We start from the raw sequence: 24,114 nt of genomic DNA, 5'->3' as shown, positions 1-24,114 counted from the left end.
AGCTCAGACGGGGGTGTAGGTGGCGGCCGTGAAGGTGGGGTTAGGAGGTGCCAGCGTGACCCCAAGGATAAGAGGAACTTAATGTGCAATTTCAGATCCTTAAGTCCTCAGCCTGTGAATCTAGAATTACTGTAGGAACCCTAATCATTGCTCAGGAAAGTACCAGCGAGGGCATCCATGTATTACAATGACGGGGCTCAGTAGTGTCTGGGCAGAGGTTCTCGTGGGCAGGGTGTGGGCCGCCTCGGGCATACCCCTTGGGGTCACAGCTCCCTGTGTTTCCTCCATTCCTCGTCGTTTTCCTTTGACAGCATGGGGCTGGGCCAGCCCTCCTGCAGGGTACGTAGGAGCCCATGTGGCCTTAGCAATGTGAGAGACCCAAACCCGCAGCACCTGTGGCATCTGCCCAGCATACACCGACGGCAGGGGACCCAACTTCCTTCCCTGCGTGGGCTCTGTGGGCATCCCATCTTCGCTGGGAGCAGCCAGGCAGAGCTTTCTCCCAGCCCCGGGGATGTGGGCTACACCCTCCGGGGGCGGTTCACAGCCCGAAATAGATGGGGCACTTACTTTCCCTGAGGTAACTGAGGTGTGACAACAGCACTTCTGTGTTGTAGAGGGAGGTGCCTCGGAGGAAGTCCTCCTTGCTCATTTTACACAGTTCCTTGCCGTCCATGTTCTGGAAAAAGGCTGTGTCGATGTCCATCAAGCCATACTCCTTTATCGCCCACTCCAGCCACTGCCGCACGTGCTCCTGCGTCCACAGCGTGGGGTCTGCGGGGGGAGAAGGTCTGTCAGCAAGGGCTGCGGGCATGGGGGGTGGCAGGGGCTCCCTCCACTTCACAAAGGCTGGGCAGCCTCTCTTTGCCTCCGGCTTCCTCCTCCGTCCTTCCCCAACCCCTCTCTCCTCTCTCTTTCTTCCCATCCTTTCCTCTCCCCTTCCCTTCCCTCCTTCCCCACCCCACTCTCCCTCTTCCTCCTCTCTCTCCCTCTCCCACCGCCCTCACTGGGAAAGCGGGTTCCCTCCCAGATGGTCCTCCCACCTCTCCCATCTGGCTCCCTGGCATCTGGCGCGGCCTGAACCACTTAGCACTCTGGCAAGGCTCTCAGATGCCTCACTACACACCCTGACAGCCCACTCTTTAAAGCTTCGGGAAGTCAATTGAAACCTTTGCCTGAGAAATGGTGGCATCAAAATGAAAATAAACACAGTTCCACAGACCCAGGGACCAGTGTCTCTGGAAAGGGAAACCATCTGTATCTTGAGAGCCCTGATGATTTCATGGAAGAACACGATCCTCAGATGGCAGCGGAGAGAGCACATCTGTACACGCTTCTCCTGCGAGCCCATCCGCACAGATGGGAAACCCACTGGCGTGAGCCCTGAGCGGGAACCCAGCCTGCGTCTTCTCCCCTCGGACACAGCTGTGTGGCAGTTTCTACCAGATCATTCCCCAAACGTTTTTAGAACGTGCAAGTCCCCAAAGCTGAGAAATGGTGTCAGAGAGAAAACCTTTAGTCCTTGAAGGAACATCAATAATAAGGACTGAGGGTCTCCACTCCAGACCCTCACGGCTCCGTCTCAGCTAGGGGTGTGTGTGTGTGTGAGGGGGGATGTGTGCGCCTTGGGTGCCAGTGAGGAGTCTAGTAGGTTCCGTGGGAGGTAGAGGTCTGTATAGCTGATTACTTTGCACAGTGTGGAAGCCTCCCCCCTCCTTGGCTAACCAATTATTAGTGAATTCAATAAACAGTTCGAACGTGCTCATCATGACAGAAAACGACGTGGCCCTCGGCCTCATGAAAGACCCAGCCGGGTGAAGCGTTCAGGTAGGAAAGCACGCAATGAAGCAACAGATTTTGTGGCGGTGGTTGAAGCAGTGAGAAGTGGGGGAGAACAGTGTACATGTGGAGTCACGGAAGGCTTCCTGGAGGAGGAGAGGAGACAGGGCATTGTATGTCAGCTGTCAGCCCAGCTTCCACTGGGTCTCTTTTATTAGCAGGTGTATTTGGTAGGAATGTCTGCCCCACCTCTCAACCATGTCACCCTCTCTTGCTAAGACTTTGTGAAGGTTCTGGACAAAAATGGAAACCTAGTTTGAATGTTTAGGGGTGTCGAAGGGGAAAAAACAAGGTTTTGTTTTTGTTTTCTCTCACGCCCTGCGGTCTGCCTGCAGTGGTGACTCTCCTGGGCTTTTACTCAGAGCTTTCGCCGTGCCCCGGTCTGGCAGGGGCTTTCTGCCTCTCCTTGGCCGTGACACGTGAGAATTGGTGGCAAGGTGGCTACGTCTGCTTTGCAAAGTGCCCAGCAGCACCCCAGGTGTGGAGTGGACAAGGCTGGTGAGAGAGGAGAGTGAGGAGAGGAAAATCTGGGGTGCAGGTCACCGCATGATGCTGACTGTCATACCACAATCCAGTACCCGGCAACCCCAGATTTGGGGGGCCTCCTGTGTGCCAGCTGCTCCTACTTTTCACTTACCAAGAAAACCCTGCAAAGTGGCTTGTCCCTTCACTTCACAGATGGAAAGTAGCGCCCTGAAGGGTTAAGTCTCTGACTCAAACCTAAGTCCCCGTCTGAGCCGGGGCTCCAGTGCAGGCCCTCCCAGGACTTCATTTAGTTGGGGGGGGGTCAGTGCCCCCACCCCACAGCCTCCTCTCTTTTCCTCTCACAGTCATACCTAAACTTGCCTGTGAGTTTCTCTGCTGTGAAGCAAAACACAGAGCTCTTCTTATAGCTTCATTGTATGAATCAAGCAATTAGGCACGGAGCATTGGTAACTGGAAATGATTTCGCACCATTTCAGAATTGCAAAGAAAAATGGAGGAGGCTGGGCGGTTGGATTATGCAGTATATTATTTCATCGGATCTCCTTTGCTTGTCCTAATTGTTCATGTTTAACATCCAAGGCCCTAGATTTGATTTTACACCATGCAGTTAATTTATTGTATTATTTCCTCTCTTGCTTTGAGCTCTGCCACGATATTATTTCTCTCCCTGTACAGAACAATGCATTATAAATCTTTCACTTCAGATCACACTAAATTCTTCCAAATGTATTTCCTGGATGATTTAGTCCTAGTTTCTTCCTGTCTGAACTTGGACCTGGTGCTTAGCTAGGGTCTTCATAGATTCTTGTCTTAAATCTTAAAATCTCCCCATGAACTCAGTCGGTCTCTCCACCAATGTCTTACTGCCTCGGTCTGTGGACTGGCCCAGGTGAAACTCTCCCTCATGTCCAGGAGGCTGACCTGGAAGAAGCCAAAGTGTCTGAGGATCATGCTTAAGGACTAAGCCCGGAGTAAAATAGGGGAGTGAATCCACACCTAGTGACTTCATTAGACAAAGTGCTTAAAAAACCCCTTGCTATGAAGTTGCACTGTTTTCATTATTACTGCTATCGTTACCTTGGCCCACCGAAGACGTACATTTTGATATCCTTGTTGAAAATATTTCAACACTGATTTGGAGTTGAAGGGCCACCAAGAAGTCTGGCCATCTTCTCCCTCTTTTCCTATCCCCTCCCAAAAGTGTCTGCAGATGTGAGATGATGTAAACATTGGGTTAAGACAATCTCTGGCCCTGGCTGGGTGGCTCAGTTGGTTGGAGCATCATCCCATGCACCCAAAGGTTGCGGGACCAATTCCCAGTCAGGGCACATACCCAGGTTGCGGGTTTGATCCCAGGTCAGGGTGCATATAGGAAGCAACCAACTGATGTTTCTCTCTCATATCGATGTGTTTCTCTCTCTCTCTGTCTCTGTCTCTCTCTCTCTCTTTGAAAGCAATAAATATATCCTTGGGTGAGGATTAGGGAAAAAAAAAGACAACCTCTGATCTCCTACCCTTTCAGTCCTCAAGGCCTCTTTGCCATGCTGGCCACTGTTTGTCAGGCCGGGAGTTCAATACCACATGGCCAACGGCCTGGTGAGGCTTGGCTTGGCTTGGCTTGGCTGGGGGGAGTGTGGACAGGTTCCCACCCTGTCCACTTTGGTGCAGTTTCACTGTCTGCCTTCTTTTGATGTGAAGGGGAGAGACATAGTGCTCTTGGGCCTCACAAATGCACCGGAGCTAACCATTCCTAGCTGGGGTCCTGGAGGAGGGTCGGCATTAATTGGTACAGGTCATGTAATGTGGATGGAGCAGCTTACACAGTGCCTGGCACCTGGAGGGGAGTCAACGAATGGGTGCTGTGCTTTCTCTGCCTTCTCGAGCCCACACACTTGCGGAGGAAGGAAACTAAAAATGCTTCTCGAACTTTTTCCAAGCCCTGTAGTCACAGAAACATTCCGGTCAGCCTGCCCCTCTCTTGCCTCACTGGTCCCAAGACCTCCCACCCCTGCCACCTTGAACGTGGCCCAGAACACATACATGGGTGCAGCTATAGACCCAGGAGATGGTGAGACACAGCTGCCCGTGGAAAAGAAACACAAAGGGCCAGGGAGGAGAGGCTCCCACAGGCCACCCCCTTCTAGGCCAAGAAGCAGATGCCTTTGAATCACCTCAGACACAACTGCACTTACACTTTTCCAAATGGAAGGAGCTTTGCCTGTTTGGTAAAGTTATTTTGGTGAAACAAGTTTTAATCTCTGCCCTGTAATTCACTTTGCTTAAAGTTTGGACATTCCAGCTCCTTCCACCTGGCACCAAGTCCACACGTTTCAGTTTTCAAACTCCCTTTTGGAGCAGACGGCTGGGCCTGCCGGTCTAGCCGAGGCCGAGTGTCCAGCCAATACCCCGAGGCTTGAACAATGATTTTATTCTCTGTGACCAACAGCACCAATACTTCGGAAAAATAGGCTATTTTTACCTAACGATATAACTTGCTGCACGCATGTGAAGGAGCTCCATTTGTTAAATATAGTTATTTCTATTTTGAAACAGAGAGCTGGCTGTAATTGTGGAAAGGTGGAACCCTGCCGATGCCAGGAGGCACATGTCTGGGGGGGGACACAACAGACCTGGGTAGCCACCCTGCTCCTGAAAGGCGAGGGTGGGCTCGTCTAGGGCTTCCCCAGGCTGCTGCTGTGTTCAGACGGCCTTGCCTCTGCTAGCTCTGCCAGGCCTCATCCCCTGGGACCAGGCGTGGGGGGGAGGGGGGGGACCCAGATCCTGTGGGCGGGGCCTGCCTGTGGGCATGGCCTTCCTGAGGACAGGCTTCTGGAATCTGCATGTCAGGGTTCTGGTGACATTTGGGAAACTGTCTTGGACGGCAGCTAGGGAGAAAGGCGGGAAGTGCAACTTTCCTAAGTCAGCATTTCCACAGAGAGCAGGGTACTGGGCCAACATCCAGATGCCACCAGGAGAGACCTGCCCTTCGACTAGTCGCCCAGAAGGGTGAGGGCACGCATGCCAGGCAGCAGCCGGGTTCCCAAGGTTACCTGCAGGGACGATGACCCTCCTCTCGTTGGTGGTCATGTTGGGAGGAGGGGGGCCGTTCTTCTCATCCATGTAGCTGTTGTAGTTCATGGCGTTGGACTCGCCCCCACCGACCAGCTTGCTGCATTTGCTAACACTGCAGTCCACCGGAGACTCCCTAGATGGAGAGGAGACAGAGGGGGGAAGTCGTCACTGCCGCTGCTCTGCACCGCAAGGGAGCTCACCCCAGCCCATCGCTCAGACAATGGGAGCCATCTCCCAGCCCCACCTGGTGTCGGGGTGAGGAGGAGGATGCTGCCAAGGCAGCCTTATTTCTATTCTCCACGCTGCCCTGCCAGAGTCGCCTTCAAATCCCCGCCTGATCCTGTCATCATGGAACTTAAAAATGCCTGGCAGCTCCTGCCGCCCCCAAACTGGAGTCCGGACTTCTCAGGACGGGACTGCAGCTCCCACCCATCTGCGGCGGACACTTCTTCTTGTTGTCAGGCAGCCTAGGCACGTGGGGCCCTTGCACTGGCCCTGCCCATTCCCCCAGTGTTTCTGTGCTGGTTCTAGGACTGTCATGCCGTGGGACTCTTAGCTTGGCAGGTGCCCCATCCCCTCGCTGGACGAGGGGGTTTCTTGAGACGGTGACATTACTTTTCTGTAACCTCGAAGTAGATTATAGCCAGTTTTATACAGAATCTTGATTAGGAGGTGAGTGGTAGATGTTTCCTAAGTGAATTATTTCTACTGCATGAATATGATTTGAATGTATTTTTATACACTGTTCTATTTGAACTTCCCAATAACCCTCTGAGATAGGCATGGTGAGGGTTAATAGCTTCTTTTTTACGGTTAAGGAAACCGGGAGGTGAGGTGCCTGGGCCAGGGTCGCACAGCCAGCAGAGGGGAAAGCAGGACTCAGGGCTTTAGTGCTGAGTTTCCCTGTCAAAACACGCATGCAGAAGAGCTGGTTGCTGTGTGAAGGAGGAATAGAATCCGAGAACTTCAACCCGATGGAGAGGCTGTGGCCCCTGTTGTCTTTTGCAGCCCGGCCACCAAGCTCACGGGGGAAGCATATCAAAGTGTGCAAGGGACAGAGCAAACTCACCCAACCTGGTCTCGAAGTACATATGTAGCCCAATTAGCACCTGGGGTTTTGCAATAGGGTGCAGAGAGGCTGCTTACTGGCTTCAGCTCAGCAATGAGCGGCGACCTGGAGCTCTGAGCCCAGAGCAGGCAGAGATACCTGGTGCCCAGAGCAGGTGGGCGGGACACACCCCATACCTCCAGATCCTCTCAGTGTGCCCAGGGGAAGTACCCTCCTGCCCTGCCCTCGCCTCCATTCAGCCACTTGGCAGCAGCAGGACCACAAGAGGCGACCAGAAGGCCAAGGAGAGGCTGCAGCTGTGGGTCCTTGGAGCAGGAAGCATCAGTCCTGGCCCCCCCAGGAGATACCAGGCCATTCTCTCCAAACCCAGCTCCAGACCTAGGAGTTCAGACATGGTGCAGATTATAGCCGCCCAGCCCTGGGCCACACAACCTCTCCGGGCTCTCCAAAGGCCTGGCTGCTGCCTTCCCTGCTCCTCTGTGGTCAGGACTGACCGCCATGAGGTCTCAGCAGCAGAGTCATGCCAGATGGGGTCCCACTCGTCTCACAACGTGGTGGTGGTACCTCCACAAGCAGCGAGAGCAGCCACTAAGGCAAAAGAAGGGAGTAGCAGCCCTGCGGGGGTGGGGAGCTCAGCAGGGCGGGGAGGCCTGAGCACATTCAATAAAGAAAATTAAATGAATTTGTTTCTTAATCTGAAAGGGAAAAAAATGCTGAAGATCACTTATCATAGCTGGGAGATAAATGCTCCACTGAGATATTAGAAGTCAGACGGTAATTTTTTCCTGATGTCTTACAGAGGGGAACATGGGCTGAAAATGAAAATAAGATGTATAACTTACACATGTTAGAATTTAAGGTTTTACTATTCGCCTACTGTTTTTCCAGGCAGAGAACCAAGAACCAGCCGTCAGAGCCCCGGATTGTTGAAGGTTTAATGTCCCCATGGCAGTGCGAGGGAGGCAGTAGCGCATCGGGGCTTTCACCAGGGGCTGGCCTTTGGCTTCTGCTGCTGAAGGACTTGGCTTGAGATGAAGCTGTCCCTGAAAGACCCTGGTCCTGAGTCTGAGCTGGGCTGTGGCCAAGCTCACTGGGACCCCCTCCTCATGACCAACCACAAGCGGTGTACGTGCACACGTACACCCCCCAACACTCAGGCATGTGCACACATACACATGCACACATGCACACTCCAACACATACATGCACGCATGCAACCCAACACATACGTGCACACACATACCCTGATGTGTGCACACACAAACATGCACACACATGCATGCATTTACATGCACACACATACAAGTGTACACCCCAATGCACACATGTGCATGCACACACAGAGCCACCAGGGTCTGGTGGCCTTTCTCAGCATACTCGTCCATAGTGAAGCAATTCGAGTGCAGCAGAAGTGGGAGGATTAAGTTGGCCTTCAACTAAGAGGGCAACCTTTTCACTGTCTGGGAACTCCATGGCAGAGGGTGGGGTTGCAGAGCACATACTTCCCCTGGAGGAAGCCAGAGCACCAGGGCCAGGGGCAGGGACGAGAGGCCTTGCAGCCTGCAGAGCACTGCCTGTCTAGGGGCCGAGTGGCAGAAGAGGTGCCGCTCTGCAGGCTGCATTCCCCTTTAGGGATGTTGGGGAGATGTTTTTAAAACTTCTTTTCCACATCAGCCCGGCCTCTGGGGATTTCCAAGCTCAAAACTGACCCCTTGCCACGCAGAGGTGAGAAGTCAGAGCCTCAGAAATCAATGAAATACAGTAACCCTTTCAGCACCCATGGCAGGGCGAGCCTCTGGTGCCAGGAGCAGAGAAAAATATGTTTGAAAAAAGGGAAGTGTTCAATGAAACCTGCCCGGTATGCACCCGGTAGGGAGAGGAATTGTGAGCACCACCGTGAGATAGGAGCCCCCTGGGGAGGTGGGGACCGAGGACGCAGGAGCACCAGCTCCTGGAGGACAGGGTCAGAACCACGGGCAAGACCGGGGCTCTCCTGTTGGAGTAACCACTGGGAGCCACACGGTGGTTGGAGCCTCCTCATTTCCTATCCCACAGAAACTCATATTTCCCTTTCCTCTGCTCTTCTTCCTTCCTCCCCTGTGTGTGCACCTGCTCCCCAGCTGGGCAAGGCGATCTGCTGGGGAGCTCCTCATTTGGAATGGACCCTGTCCTCAGTCCTGGACCCCTCAGTGAGACTCTGCACAGGGGTGCCCTCTGGGAGGGCACTTGGTCAGGCTGGCCCTGCCCCGACGGCTAGGGGAGGGAAGGAGGGGGAGCTGTGTCTTCACCAATGGCCTGCCACATGCCCCTCCACTCCCAAGCTCTCGGCCACTCTGCCTCCTCCACAGCACCTGCCTCGTGTGCGGCCATCGGGCTCGGCTGCTACTGCTAAGAGGTGGGGGTGGTCCAGGTGAAGCCCAGCATAAAGGCTGCTCTCTAATGAGGCAGCTGGCGCCTTTGAAGAGCTAGATGAAAACAAGAGGGAAGGGAGGGGAGCACAGATGGAGGGGGAGGGGTTTGGCCATTCAGCTCAGCTACCCTACCGCTAATTTGTATTGAAACCTGCACTTCCAGCAAGCATGGGGTTGGGGCCCACGGGCAGCTGATGGCACTGGGACAGGTGACAAGAGGATCTGAGGCTGCCACAATAGAGCAGAGAGAAGGTGGTGGCTCCGAGAGGCTAACTCAGAGCATGTCCTTCTCGGCCACTACTCAGAGAGCCATGGCCCAGGAGGCTGTGGCAAAGGTGGCGTGAGCCTCATAGCCTAGCCTTTTATTTCACTACTGGATGTAAGCTCCCTACTCCTCCAGTCCCGCTTTTGTGTGTTCAGTGAACACGGCTTTACAAAGACTAGTACTGATTTCCAAAAGTGCCTTACAAGCTGTTGAGCCATTTGAAACAAGGTGAGAAATCTTTGGTATTTGAAGAAAGGGAGATTGGAAAGGCTGCTCCCGAAGAATACCCCTTTAGATGAAACAAACATGTTCTCTCCCTTCCCACTGAGCTCAGGGCAACTTGCTCTGGGCGTGTCCCCCAGATCCACGAGTCTGCAGCCCAGGCTCACTGTGAACGGAGGCCCGTCACTCGTGTAGACCATGCAGAGCCTCGGGGCTGGACCCAAGCCACACAACTGCTTTAGGACCTGTCATTTGTGTTTTCCATGTCTTGTGTGTACATGGTCCAAAAATTAGGATTTAGTTTCTGTAGGATCCATGCACAGATGTATGCATATGGTTTCTTTTTGTTTTGAAAAGAAGCAAATTTCAAGAAAAGAAAGGCAATCACCCACAATAAAGCCATCACCTGACCTAGTAGGTATTTTAATCTCCATATACAGTAGATGGTCATAGCTACTCCGGAATCTTGCAGATGGCTTCCCACCAAGTTATGTGTGGCATACTTCCTCCTGCGAGGGTCAGAGCCTTAGGAAGCCCTCACACACTCCTTCAGAGAGGCAGGAGTTACAGGTATGTGAGACCAGTCTTCCTGGAGGTGAGATGGAAAGCGTACAGGCGTGTAGCAAGGGCGTCCAGATCCCGGCAGGCAGTCTGGGGAGTGTCGGGGCAGAGCAACACTAAACTCAGGTCCTGCATGGCCGGTGCACAAGGCAAGCAAGTCCTTGCATTTGCTCTCCATAAACTGATATTCTTTCCTCCGGGGATGTTTTCTCCAAGCCCCGTGGTTGAGACAGGATGCAGCTGAGTTATGTGCAGACCACAGTGTGGATCAAGTTGCTGAAGTCTACATCTAGCACAGGACCTACGGGCCATGCTGTCTCACGAACAACTCACTTTAACAGACTCAACCACAACAGGAAAAGATGGAGAAAGGGAGCAAACCTCCCACAATGTGGGCAAGCGAGACTTTTTCTGGCTCCTCAGACCTCGGTCTCTCCGCTGGACCTTTGTTCAAAGAACTTGCAGCTTGGATAAGAAGGAAGAAGGGCGCTGTAGCTTTAGGCAGCAGAATACCTTCTCCAGAGACAGAAGTGCCTATGGGGGCTCAGTAAGTCCGAGGAAGTGACTCAGAAACCCACGTTGCTGCCAACACACTGTAGCTCAGCACTGTCCACTTGAAGGAGAATGTGAGCCACCCATACAGTTTTACATGTTCTACTAGCCATAGGCTTAAAATTTTTTAAATAGGTGAAATGACTTTTAATAATATATTAAAATATACCAACTCAGTACAGCCAAAAGATTATCTCAACATAATCAGTATAAAAAATAACTAATGAACTACTTCTCTATTTCTCCCATACTAAGCCGCCTAAACACAGTGTGGATTATACGTGTAGAGCACACATCACTTTTGAATTAGCCGCCCTTCAAGGGCTCAAAAGCACCGCCTGGCTAGTGGCTACTGTAGGGACAGCCCAAGTTCCCAAATTGTATCCTCTGCTTTTCTTTTCTCCTCTAAACTGAGAAATGACCCTTTGCATGAAAAGTACCATTACCGGTAGTACTCAGGGGATGGAAGAAGCTACAGGGCTGAGGGTGAGCGATTTCAATAGCCTCGCTCATGTTATTTCTTTTCCTGTGATCACATAATAGCATCCAACATGGTTCCATCCTAAGCAAAGACGTTTTTCTGAAAACCCTGGCTTCCTGTAGCCCAGCGATCCAGCTTCCATGTGAGCACTTAGAGGATATTTATGAGGTGCCAGGGATGGCTGTGCCAGACCCGTTTGGCTCTGAGAGCCCACTATGTCCTCTTTGTTTCTCCAGAGCAGGTGAGAATACATCCGTCTTTCTGAGCCTACTTTGTCACCTGCTGATGGTCCGGGTCAAGACAGGCCAGTCAAAGTCAAGGGCTGCTTTGTGCGAGCAGAGCTAGGTATCTGCTCTCGGGGGCGTTCGGAGGGCTCTCCCGCAGCTGGCTCCTGGTGTGACCGGAGGCAGGAATGAGCTGGCAGGTGGGTTCTGAAAACTGATTTCTTCAGGGACCCTTCTTGCCCAGGATTAGTATCTTGGGGTGGCTGAGGCTTCCTTGAGCAGTTGGGTCACCTAGGTGGCCTGGCTGAGCACGCACACAGGCTCTGTCTGGGGCAGGGACCAAGGCTGACCTCGGTCTCCGTCCTGTTGGCTTCTATGCTAATGCCTGCGAGACTTGGAATAAGCATCTCCACTTGTGAGCCTTTACTGGTGGTTAGCCACATGTTCATTCACTTGTTCACTTAGTAACTATTTATTGAACACCTATCATGTGCTCAGAAAAAGAAAAGCCCTGCCCACATTGAATGAGGGATATGATGATGAGAGCCAGAAAGAGCTAAGAAGAATCAAGGCAGGCTAATGTGACAGGTGATGTTTTGGATCAGGTGGTCAGGGAAGGCCTCTGAGAAGGTGACATTCAGGCCAAGACCTGAAATAAGGGGGAGAGAGAGTCCTAAGACAAGATGAAGTAGGAATGTTCTAGAAAGAAGGAACATAAGGGAAGAGACTCTGAGGCAGGAGTGTGGAGGGAAGGAGTAAAACGGGGAGCAGGGTGGAAAAGAGGGTGTCCGAGGGGTGGTGGGGTGACTTTGGCTTTTGTCATAAGCCAGTAAAGGATTTTGAGCAAGACAGTTAAGTCATTTCTGAGGATGACTCTGGCTGTGGTCTGAAGAACAGACTTCGGGAAGGCAAGAGGACATGGAGAGAACAGGGTGCCGCTGGGGTAGTCTAGGAGGAGAGGCGCAGCTGACTCTGCTCGAGGTAGGCGGTGGAGGTGAGTGGTGGGTGGATTCGGGATCCAACAGACCGGAGACTCTCCAGGGGTGGCACCTGGATTGTTCCCAGGCATCGGGAGCTGTGGAGGCCAGGCCAGGCGGGAGGCTTTCCTAAAGAGCCTCCCTGGCTGCCGGGGTGAGCGTCGGCAGAACTGAGAAGGTAACCGCAAAAGTACAACCCACAGCAGACAGGAAGGGGGAGGGAGGCGGCCCACCGGCCAGGAGTCGGGATGCCTGGGCTCTGTGGCCAGCTTTGCCTCCTCTCGATCCTTGGACAAGTCATTTACCTCCTCAAAGCCCAATTCGCCTTCATACATCGGTATGTGATTACAGTATCTACCTCACAGGAGAGTGGTGGGGAGCGAATGATAAGACAATAGGAAAGATGTTTGACAAAGTGTACCCCACCTACAATGTGAGGAACTCAATATCCATATTACCTGTGTGGAGAGGCATTCATTTCCAGGGCTTTCGGCCCCAAGCCCCCGAGCCTTCCTGAAATCCCAGAGCCAAGAAGGTGGCTGGGGTCCCAGGGACTGTTTCTAATTAGTGGGGTTGAGATGTGGTGGGCCTGGGTGCCCCCTGACCGGGGTCTCTCAGGAGAAGGGCTCCCTCCAGGCTGCATGCACACTCCCTTCTTCTCTCTCTAGACTTATTTCCTCGGGGACCTCATCCACTTCACAGTTCAAACGCATCAGAGACGAGGCCTAAACCTACATTCCAGCCCCACGATATTATCTGAGCTTTGGTTTGCAAAGTCTAGCAGACATTTTTATCTGGGCATTCTACTGTTTGTTCACAAAATCTCACAGGGACCACCGACATCTCTCCTCCAAGCATCTCCTCTCCCCACTCTGGTGGCTGCGAACGGCACCGGCCTTCTTGGCAACATCTAGGCTTCGGCCATCTTTGATTCTCCCCTCACCTGCCTGTTGGCCTGACCCTGGTAATCGTCCCCGTGATTTGCTCCTCCTGTCTCTACCCCTGTTGGTTTCCAGAATCAGCACCACTACCCTCATTCAGGACATTGAAATTTCTTGTCTGGGATATTTCTACAGCCTTTTAACTTATCTTTCTGACTCCCCGCTTTCTATTCTCTGTACACATTGATGGTTATCTCCCGTGTCCAAAATCATAACTCAGATGGTATTAAATGTCACGCCTCTGCTAAGTCAGTCTTTGCAAGTGGAATGAGTTCCATAACTTCTTAGCTTGCCATTCGGGGCTCCTTCTTATTCTTACATTGATCTCCCTGTGCTACGGACTCCGGATTATCTGGTATTTCAGGAATGAGACCAAGGGTTTCTCTCACTCACACCTTTGCTCGAGATGATCACTATCACCATGCAGAACCCTCCGAGTCCTCGGCACCGTTGAGTCCTTTCCCTGCAGCATCAGAGTTAACCCTGGGAACAAGCCTGGGAAGAAGACACTCCAGCGCTGGTTTGGAAAGGAGGAAGCTGGTGCTCAGAGACTCAAACTGCTCGCCCAAGGGCAGAGCCAGGACTGGCGCCTGGGCTACCTGTCCCCCAGGCCTGCTCTTCCTCGGCCCTGTGATGCTTCTCTCCTTGGACTCTCCCCCAACTGCTACAAGCACAGCCTTACCTGTGCCGGCACCACCAACTTCAAACACACTAAGTGCAATGTGTCCTCCCTCACACAGCGAGCCCTTCCACGTGTCCACCTCAGTCGTCAGCTCTGGACTCTTACTGCAAGATGGTTTGGTTATCTTTGCTCTGGTGAGGCCCACCCTGAGAGGTCAAGTATCTTCAACAAGGACAGGGAAGTATATCTTTTTGCTAAGTTATCCCCAAGGGGGGCTGCACCTGGACCTGACACAAAGTAAGTGTTCCATACGTGTCTGCAGAGGAGATTATGAGCCTAATCCAGAGATCCAGGGGAGCTTGCTGTCCTTGCTCCATCCTCAGCCCTCACCTCTGTAGCACTCTCTCTCTCTCTCTCTCTCTCTCTCTCAGCTCTCTAGGAACTGACTCAGGCTCCTGGCTCAGCACCAGGGCCTCACCTGCTGCAGAAACCCTAAATGCCAGAAGCCACTTAGGTCAGACATGCCTACTCAGACGCTTGGCAGCGAGCCTCCAGCCTCCCCAGCCCCACACCTGGCAGCGGCGGCTACGCCCAGCCTTGGAGCCGCGCAGGCCTGGCGGGCTTACCTGGATCCATTCATGTGGTCATACTCCCGCTTGACATTGACCCTCACCGGCTGATTAATCCACTCCTGCTGTGGTGGGAGGGGGTTGATTTTGTGGGGCTGGCCATAGTCAGGACTCCCTGAGGCGGTCATGTCGGCCTTGGGGAGATGGGCCGCGCCGTAGGCGGAGTCGAACAGGGACTGGTCGTCACTCACCACCGAGAGAGCCTCCTAGAGGGCCAGAGAAGGAGAGAGAAAGCCCAGTGTCACTCTTGGCCCAGTGCCGCTCTTGGCCTCCTCTTGCTTTGAGCTAGCAGGGTGGCCGAAGGCTGCCCCAGCTACTTCTCCAATGCTGACTGCCTCCCGCTTGGGGCTAGTTCACCCTTATGCAAATGTGATGGTTTCTTTGCCAGTTACCCTGGATGAGGGAGGAGTTTGGGCACTAAAGGAGGGGGGTGGAGATCCATAGGAGTGTGTTCATTTGTTGCAACTGCACCTGGGACCCCTGGAAAGGAGCATGGGCAGCCAAGAAAAGTGGCTACACAGTGTGCACATGTGGCGTGGTGGTGCTGGGGCCCAGCTAGGGGGAAATGAGAGTAAGCATCCAGTTTACAGGTGAGGCCAGCGAGACCCACCCAGAGAGGGTGCATACTTAGCTCGAGGCCACACAGGGGAAGGGTGGGGCAGGGCTGTGGCCCCAGCTAATTTTGGTTTCTTTATCTGTAAACAGGAATAAGAATAGCTTTTTCAGGGGTGATGAGTGGATGAAATGAGAGGATCTAGGTACAGGTGCCTGGCTTGTAACAAGTGCTCCGCTTTGGGCATCAGAGCTGCCCTGGGTGAGTGAGTGAGTCTCACACTCCCCCTCCCTTTGTCACCTGACTCCTTGAGATGACAGCTCCCTGTCTTAATTCGGATGATCCCTCCTGCCCAAGAATGAGCGTGGGGTCTGGGTTGTGTGGATGGGGGGGTTGGGGGAAGGTCCCCTGAAAGAGGTTGCCCTGTTTCCCCCTCAGGTTGTCCTGTCATCGGACATAGGTCTGCAGAGACCCTGCATGGAGAAGGGAGGCCTTGCCCTTTCCAGAGATCTTCTATGAACCGAAGTGTGATAACGAGGTTCTCCCATTATTCCCAGTCACATCAAATCACAGGGACCCCAGGTCAAGGACTGGGGTGTGGTGCTCACTGTACCCCATGCTTACACGAAGTGAAGTTGACCACTTTTCAGGAAAGCAAGTAGTAATCTGCAAGTAAGTATAACCTGAAGTAGACAACCTGCCATTGTGCAGATGAGATGGAATAATACACGGAAAATACAACAGTCTCTGGCATGTACTAAGTGCCACCCCACAACTGTCAATCATGACAACTCTTAGTGTTCAAGCCAAGGTTCTCTCAGGCGACCTGTGATGAGCTGAATTGTCCCCTTGAAATTCATTCGTTGAAGCCCAGCCTCAGAAGGTGACTGTATTTGGAAGTGGGTTCCTTAAAGAGATGGGTAAATTGAAATGAGGCCCTTCCATGGGCCCTCACCCATCTGACTGGTGTCCTTGTAAGAGAAGGGTACATGGACACACAGGGAAGCACATGGACACACAGGAGGAGTGTGTACAGAAGACCCACCCCACGAACAGTAGCAGGAGGGTGAGCATCTGCAGGCCAAGGAGAGAGGCCTCTGAACCCTGCTGCCACTCTGACCTTGGACCTCCAGCCTCCAGAACTGTGAGAAACTAAAGCTTCCATTAATGAAGCCACCGAGTCCGTGGTGTATTGTTATGGTAGCTCTAATACACCACCTTTACTAAACCCTCCCTGTACCTTTAAAATTACAGTCTGCACCACTGACTAACAATCTATCACCTCATCTCTCTCTCAGGACCGTTCTCGACCCCAGCTACGTGACAGCTGTGCTTCAAAGGAAAAGGTCCTTCTGTGGCTGTTTTTCGCTGGGATCGGAGCAAATTTTGGCACATACTCCAGGAAGACTGCTCCTGCACCTCAAGGTTTCACCTACCGTGGATCTGGCCAGCGATGGCCATTTCAGAGCTGAGCTGCCCTGCACAATATTTAAAGGCTCACATTCTCCCCGAGAGGCTATTCCTTGACAGACATACAATCTAGTAAGATCCTTCTTTATTTCCTCTTGCATGATGCTCAGAGGAAAGCTGTGCTTCTTTGGTAATTGTATTCATTATCCATACCTTATTATCTCCGTATAATAACTATGTTTGGTTGTTATATCCATTCTACCTTTCAGTTAGGGAGCTTCCCTGGTTCCATACCCCATACTAGTTTTGAGCTGTCATCCAAGCACACAGAATTACAGTTCCACATTGAAGAGTGTGACATTGTGATCTTCCAGAGGGCTGAGCCCAAGTTCATGAAGTTCCTGGGATTCTACACTCAGCAAAGGGCCAGTTCGCAGCTAGGACCCATAAACACCCTCTCAGAGATCAAGGTGAAGTGCAGTCACCAGTTCTGCTACAAACAGAGACTACCTTCAAGGAACTAGGTGCTGTCTTCTGCTCCAGGGAGGGGCTTACATGCTCAGTATTTCATGCAAACGTTTTGAAGTTTCTGATTAAAAAATGTCTCCCATCTCTCTTCCCCTAAGTTAGGGGAGAAGAAGATGGAATAACTGAGGCAAGGAGGCCTGGAAGGCAGGATGGGGCATAGTGATGGTCTGCTGAGAGGCGAAAGATTTCTACCATCTTTATCCACACAGAGAGCAGGACAGTGCGTAAGAAAAGGCAGGGTGGTCAAGACAATGGGCCAAGCAGATGCCAAGACCTAGAGTCACTGCAAGCGTGTACAACAGGGAGCAGATCAGACAAAGCTGGGGGTTATGGTGGCAGACTCTGGATAATGGTACTCAGTAATAGACGAGACAATGTGTAGGTGAGGTAAAGGATGCAAAACCAGTTTGAACTCATTTGGGAACACACGTTTCCTTTAGTATATAGTTCACAGTCAAAGGGAGCTCATCGAGTGGCAGCATCAGAGGAGGAGAAAACCAGATTTATTCCTGCACCCCTCACTCTTCTCCTGTCTGTCCAGTCTGGGACCAGGGGTCCAGCACACACACTTCCCCCTTCAGGCCTCTTCCCTCATGACAACAGAGTTCCACAGTCTCGCCTGTCCATTCTCTGCGAATTCCCTGGTCAGATCGAGCCCTCAGGGAAGTCGTAAATACCACAGTCATCCTGCTACAACCCCTGCTCCGGTACCCCTGGGAGCTTGCTTGTGATTGACCGCAGCAAGCCTGTTCTCATTAGCTTGTGCTCTAGAACTCAGCTCCGCCACAGCTGTCCATGCCATACTGTGTGATGCCCTTGCGGCAACTCTCGTCCAATGCTAACTCTTCTCACTGTTCACTGGACAAGCCCCACTCACGCCCACCCCTGTGCCCCAGAGCCTGTTAGTCCTCCCTTGTGCTGGGAGTAGTACCCTTCCACTGGGACACACAGCCAGTCCTTCCCATTTTGCATGGTAAATGAGATCTTCCTTACTCCATGAAACCTTCTGGATAATGCTGTGACCCATTTGAACTGAAAGCCCAGTGAGAATACTGCTTGGGTTCACACACACACACACACACACACACACACACACTTTAGTTCATAATCATGATAAATAAAGGGCTTTCTCTTTCTTTTTTTCTTTTTCTCCCCATAATGGTATGGAGAAAAGAATTGGTGGTTGAGGGAGGAGAGAGAGAAGGTAAAGGAAGGGTTCTCTGTCTGGTCTTACTGGGCCAAATTAGAACACCCACTATGGGCAGGGGGCAGGGGATGGAGACCACTTAGGAGGAGGAGTAGATTTGGAGAGTTGATTTGGGACCCCGGTAAAGAACTGGGAACAGGCTCATGTCTTTGCAAGAAAATAACACCCCTTTGGCTACTTAGGGCTGAAAGCTTTGGGAACATCCCAAGGTGAAAATATTATTGGAACCTTGGCATGGACGCTGCTGTCTTCATGATAGACAGGGAGACCTTCTCCAAACTGCTCAGGGGCAGCGGGCACAATGAGGGGAGATGGGTGTGGAGGGGGACAAGGCAGATATGGAGCACAGGTGCATGTGAGCATCTCGTGTCACGGCTGCAGACTCGCAGGCATCACAGGGGCGACTTGGCGTGGACATGGGCACCGCTGTGCTGCGTTATCTGCTGCGGAGCTGCTGGGCTGGTGGCATGCAGTTACGTGCCTGCAGCTTATTGCACGAGTGTAGCTGTTGCTGTTTATGTGCATTTTATGAAACTGCTGACTTTTACTTAAACCCTTAAAACTTTTGAAGTTTGAATGCGGAACTCTTACAGGAACTTAAAACTCATTACAGAAATAAGTACACTGTTGGTGTGTAAGAACTTTTCACTGAGGAATTGTTAAGTGTTTAACTTTGGGGTGATAGACTGAATACATATATATATATGAAAACATCAGCATAAAAATCCATAAACTCTTCTCAGGGTAACTAAATTCCTTTGGTTTTTAATGACTTCACTTCTCTGATTGACTCTGAGGTCTACACTCATCCTTTCATTCCAAGGAAGACAAGTCATTCTTTTAAAGTCTCTGGAGTCCAGCTGGCTTTAGACTCACAGGGATGTCCAACCTGTGGCCTCGGCCCGCACGCAGCCCAGGATGGCTGTGAATGCGGCCCAACACAAAATCATAAATTTACTTAAAACATTATGAGATTTTTTGTGTGCGATTATGCATCACAATGTATTTACTGTGTGGCCCAGAGGCGCCAAAATGTTGGACACCCCCGCTTAGAGCATACTACATAAAAACTGACATCCAAGTAGGAAATACAGAAGTGTGGGCTCTGCCTGCCTGGGGGTCTCAGTTGGTTGGAGCAGCATCCTGTACACCAAAAAGTTGTGGGTTCGATTCCTAGTCAGGGCACACATCTAGGTTATAGCTTCAATACCTGGTCAGGACACATACACTGTTCCCCTCTCACATTCATGTTTCTCTCTCTCCTCCACTCTCCACCTTCCTCTCTCTCTAACATCAATAAACATATCCTTGGGTGAGGGTTTAAAAAAGAAGAAAAGAAGCACGGGCTCCCTAATCCTGCGTGGCACCCAGTCTGGGGTTATTCTGTGCCCCGATCCTTGCCACTGTGAAAGGAAGCCCTCATTGGCTTCGTAATCAGATTCTGGGGCGCACTCTTCCTTTGTCCTGCTGGATAATGGAAAGGCTAGGCTGGAAATTCAGGACGCTCTGGTCCTTCAGCCTAGATCCAGAGAGAGCCACACGGTCCCTGGACTCCAGGCAGGGAAAAGACGCCACGCCTGGCACCCCATTTGGCCCCATTACCAGAGAACGCAGGCAGAGGCACCCCCTGAAGTGGTGGTTTAGTCCTGAGCTAAGCAGACAGCCATGTATACCAGCAGAAGTGCTAACCAAATTGTATCAGTTTTCTTTCTCATGATCCCCTGTTGGCCCAGGGAGCCAGAAGAAATACATGTCCTCAACAGGGCACTTGTCTTGGTACGGGACTCACCCAGTCTGGGTAAGATCAAGGCAGCAGGCAATAATCACAGAAGTTATTAAGCACAAAACGCTATTTACTCTGCATAAGTAATCTGATTTAACCCTCCCAGCAATTCTATGAGGGATGTCTGTTTTCACCCCTATTTTCTCAGACAAGCCGATGAATGAATATTCAGAGAAATGAGATAACTTACTCAGGTCACACAGCAAACGAGTGTGATTCGGGATTCAAACTCAGGTCTGCCGTGTGAGCACCTAGTCACTACCATTCACTGGCCGCATAGAATAAACTCCGAGGGGAACTCGGGTGCTTGTTGTGGCCCAGAGCACAGTCTCTGGAGTCAGAAAGCTTTGCGTTCCAATCCAAGCTCATTAGTGCACCACCTGGTGCGATTTACTTTGGAACTTCATGTTTTCATCTGTAGAATGAGGATAATAATAATACCTAATCCGATAGACTTTGAATAAAGATAAAATGAGATCATGTAAGTGAAATACCCAAACCAAGTACCTAAAGTTCTTAGGACATAGTAAATCCTACTTTTTTTTTTTTTTTTAAGGGAGCACAATGCAGAGACATGGTGTGGGGACCACCTTTGGGTTGGAGATGGGGGAGGGGAACGGCAGACAGATAAAACCAGTGAGATTACCCCCTTCTCAACTGTTGGTTACTTAAATGTAACCAAGGTTGCCTAAGGTTCAAAATTAGCAAGCTTGGAGATAACAGATTTTGACGTGTGAATTCTATGGGCTTTCTAGACTATCGAGCTTACTGCACTCTTTTTTGAGTTTTCAATTGTTCTTTTTCAAGCGTTCACACGGTTCCATTGGGCCCCAGTCCCCTGTCTTTCTGGCTTCTGACTTCAGCCTCTAGGGGGCATAGATAAGGCTCTGTGAAACAGCCCCACTGAAGAGGGGAAGAGGCATCCTTGCCTAGATCATCAACACGGTAGGTGGCTAGCACCTACTCATATTGCTGCTCATACATCACACAGGCAGGAAATATCAGAATAATGCTGTGTGCATTTCTGTGAGTTCACTAATTTAAAAAACTTGCCCTGTTTTGAAGTTTGTTATATAGATGTGTGTGTGTGTATGTATATATTCTTTTCTTTTCCTCTTTTCTACTAGCAGATGAATCTTCTAACATTTGTTTTCCTTAGATCAAGTCAGAGGTTATTTTCCATGTGTCTATCAGTTAAGTGATAGGGGATGTGGTCAGAACATTGCCACGTGATGGCCCTGCTGATATGAATGATGAGCAAAGGGTTGCATCTCCAAACAGCGCTGCTGAAGCAGAGATGGAATCGCCTGCAGAGCAGCAGGAGCAGGCCGAAGAGGTGTGCCGAGGCCTCCCCATTCTGCTCAGGAATCCGGAAAGGAAATCCCGGTGCAGGAAGGATGCACATGACCCACAGTTATAAGCCAAATGCAGTTAGAGAAGGAAAAGTCCCAACTTTTCCCAGTCATTTCCTAATTCTTACAGTTGGGCGGAGTTTTTTTTTCCTAGCACATGGAGTGACTGGAGTCATGGCCCCCATGGTTTCCTCCCCTTCCTTACCCCCGTCCTGCCCAGAATCTTTAAGGACAGGTTCTGTGGCCAAGGAGCTTCGCTGGAGGCCAGTGAAGGGAATGTCAAAAGCATCCAGACCGAGTCCCCTGCTGCTGCCCCTGATCGGCGGGTCCCCCTGACTCCCAGACCAGGCTGCTGCCTTGGGCAGCATGAGCTTTGGCTTTTTATTACATTCTTTGCATGAAGACATGAAGTCCCTTTTCTTGCCAGCCAGAGAGTGTAGGAAATGCAGGCAAGACTTTAGGGAGCAGTGTCCTCTGTCTTTTCCCTTTGGAAACGAGCAGGCTCTGAAAGAGTGGCGCTGGGCGTGGGGTATCACCATGGTCACCGCTCACGTGTCGGGAGAGGGCGGCTGCTTTGAGTTACTTCAAGCCCTTTGCTTCTCTCTCTTTTCTAACGGCCAGCCCCCTTTTGGCTCATTATTTATTTCCACCCCACAGAAGGCAGGTGGGAACAGGGAAGAGAAGGTAAATTTCCTGAAAGTTGAATGAGAAAGGAGGTGGATCCTTGGCCAGTGTGGCTCCGTTGGCTTACCACTGGTTTGTGAACCAAAAGGTCGCCTGTTAGATTCTTGGTCAGGGCACATACCTGGGTTGAGGGCCAGGTTCCCAGTTGTGGGCATGTGAGAGGCAACTAATTGAAGTTTGTCTCGCACATCGGTGTTTCCCTCCCTCTCTCTCTGCCTCCCTTCCCTTCTGTCTAAAAATAAATAAAATAAATAAATAAAATCTATTTCAAAAAATGAAGAAAGAAGGTGGAAAACAGCAATCGGCCACCAAATGTAGACCGAAAGCTCCGTTGCCCAGGGCACAGTGCAAGGCTACAGGCCCGCCCCAAACGGCCAGAGCGATATTCCCAGTTCTCGCCACTTCCCATCAGGAGGCAGCCTTGCTTTCTCCTCCCCTGGAACCTAGACTTTATGACCAGCTGTATGAATGGAAGGCAGCAGAAGTGACCTTGCATGACTTCCAAGTTGAAGTGATAAAAGGTGTTATGACTTCCACCTGCTTCTTGCTTTGCCTTGGGTTCCCAGTCCTTGGAAACCAGCTGCCATGCTGTGAGGAAGCCCAGACCAGCTCAAGCAGAGGAACTGTACCCAGAGGCCCACGTGGAGGGGCCAGAGGCCATCGGCCACCAGCCAGCACCAGTCTCCAGAATTGGGACTGAGGAACCTTCGGATGAAGGCTGACAAAACTGAAGAGCATAAATGCTGTTTTGTGGCACTATATTTTGGGGTCATTTCTTATGCAGCCACTGAACATCTCCTGTCACCTTCACCACCAACAAGAGAACTCGTGTTCAAAGGAGGTAGAGGATGATTGTTGTGTGTAATTGCCCTGTGGCTGCCGGTGCTGGGTGGCAGGAATCGGTACCACAGCTGACCAGGTGGGGAAGCTGAGGCACAAAGCATAGGCTCTTTTGGTTTTATAGCATGAGGGAGACTCAATCTTAGCATAAAGACCTAAGTCCTCGCTCTGACCGGCATGGCTCAGCTGGTTGGGCATCATCCCGCCAAGTGAAAGGTCACTGGTTTGATTCTAGGTCAGGGCACACGCCTGGGTTTCTGTTTGGTCGCCAGTTGGGGTGAGTGTGAGAGGCAACTAATCAATGTTTCTCTCCCTCTCTTTCTCTCCGTCTTTCCCTCTCTTTAAAAATAAATAAATAAAATCTTAAAAAAAAGACCCAAGTCCTCTGATAACAGCAGAGTTACCCACAGACAAACAACAACAAGCACCATTTTTTTAAAGCCGGAAAGAACAAATAGAACAAGGGCTATTTGACAGCATGATGCTTACAAGGAACTTACACCACCGTTACCTCATTTAGCCTTTCTAAGTCTTAAATCTCGTCTAAAAAGACAGGGGTGAGGATCTTCGCATAATTGGAAAGGAATGTGAGGCTTAATAAGCCTTAGTACTACCCCGGTGGGTGTGGCTCAGCATTGTCCCTCAAGGAGAAAGGTCACTGGTTTGATTCCCCATCAGGGCACTCGCCTGGGATGCTGGGTGCTACTCGCTTGGGTACCCAGTCAGCATGCAGATGAGATGCAACCCATCAATGTTTCTCTCACATCAACAATTGTCCCTCCCATCCCTTCTCTCTAAAAATAAATAAATAAAATCTATTTTTAAAAAAAGACTCCCAGCACTTGCCTTAGGTCTCTTAACTAGTGACCCTGGGAGTTGGCGGCCTGAGGCAAAGTTTCTTCCCGCAAACCGTTTCCAGTTTGCTCACTTCAGTCCCAGGCTGGGCCTCGTAGCCCGTCTGCCACAGAAGCTCACAGCGCTCCTCGGCTGATTTCTAAAGTATCTTCTTGAAATTTGCCCCCTCACCCCGCAGTCCCCTTTCCCCTTCCCTGGCACTTAAATCTTCACTCGCTGCGGAGGGGGCGCCTGCTGCGGATGACCCGGAGAAAGGCAGCCAGCCAAGTGCCTAGAAAATGGAATTGGAATCCTTTGCAGATGAAAGTACTTTATTTAATGGAGTTTAATAAATTAAGGGAACGAGCCTAAATGAGTTCAGAGAAGAGGGTCTCGGTCCCATAAAGGCACGCATGTAACAAAATCCAGAGCGTGGCCCTCTCTTAATCACTGTCTCCCGTAGACCCTTCTCCAGCTCTCCCGTGGGCATTTACCTTTGCCCGTCGACTTTGAGTTTTCACAGTCACTTTTTTTGACCATAACCACATTTAAAGGGCATCTGTAAAGATCAA

The 24,114-nt window shown here is 51.2% G+C and overlaps 1 protein-coding gene across 4 annotated transcripts in view; it reads right to left on the bottom strand.

The window, feature by feature from the left end:
* Positions 1–24,114, bottom strand: part of FLI1 (Fli-1 proto-oncogene, ETS transcription factor) — a 122,530-nt gene that overhangs the window by 37,569 nt on the left and 60,847 nt on the right. For 3 of the 4 annotated variants that reach the window (XM_036014172.1, XM_036014174.1, XM_028527622.2), the window contains exons 2-4: positions 14,349–14,557; positions 5,376–5,530; positions 571–774 (exon numbers count right to left, since the gene is read on the bottom strand). In XM_036014172.1, the coding sequence (XP_035870065.1) occupies positions 571–774; positions 5,376–5,530; positions 14,349–14,557 (568 nt within the window). The remainder of the gene's footprint in view (positions 1–570; positions 775–5,375; positions 5,531–14,348; positions 14,558–24,114) is intronic. The other variant, XM_036014175.1, reaches the window with a different exon arrangement.

The sequence above is a fragment of the Phyllostomus discolor genome, chromosome 13, assembly GCF_004126475.2.
Source record: "Phyllostomus discolor isolate MPI-MPIP mPhyDis1 chromosome 13, mPhyDis1.pri.v3, whole genome shotgun sequence".
Taxonomy (NCBI): Eukaryota; Metazoa; Chordata; class Mammalia; order Chiroptera; family Phyllostomidae; genus Phyllostomus; species Phyllostomus discolor.
The sequence above is the reverse complement of the archived record's forward strand: the minus strand, read 5'-3'. Positions and strand labels throughout refer to the sequence as shown.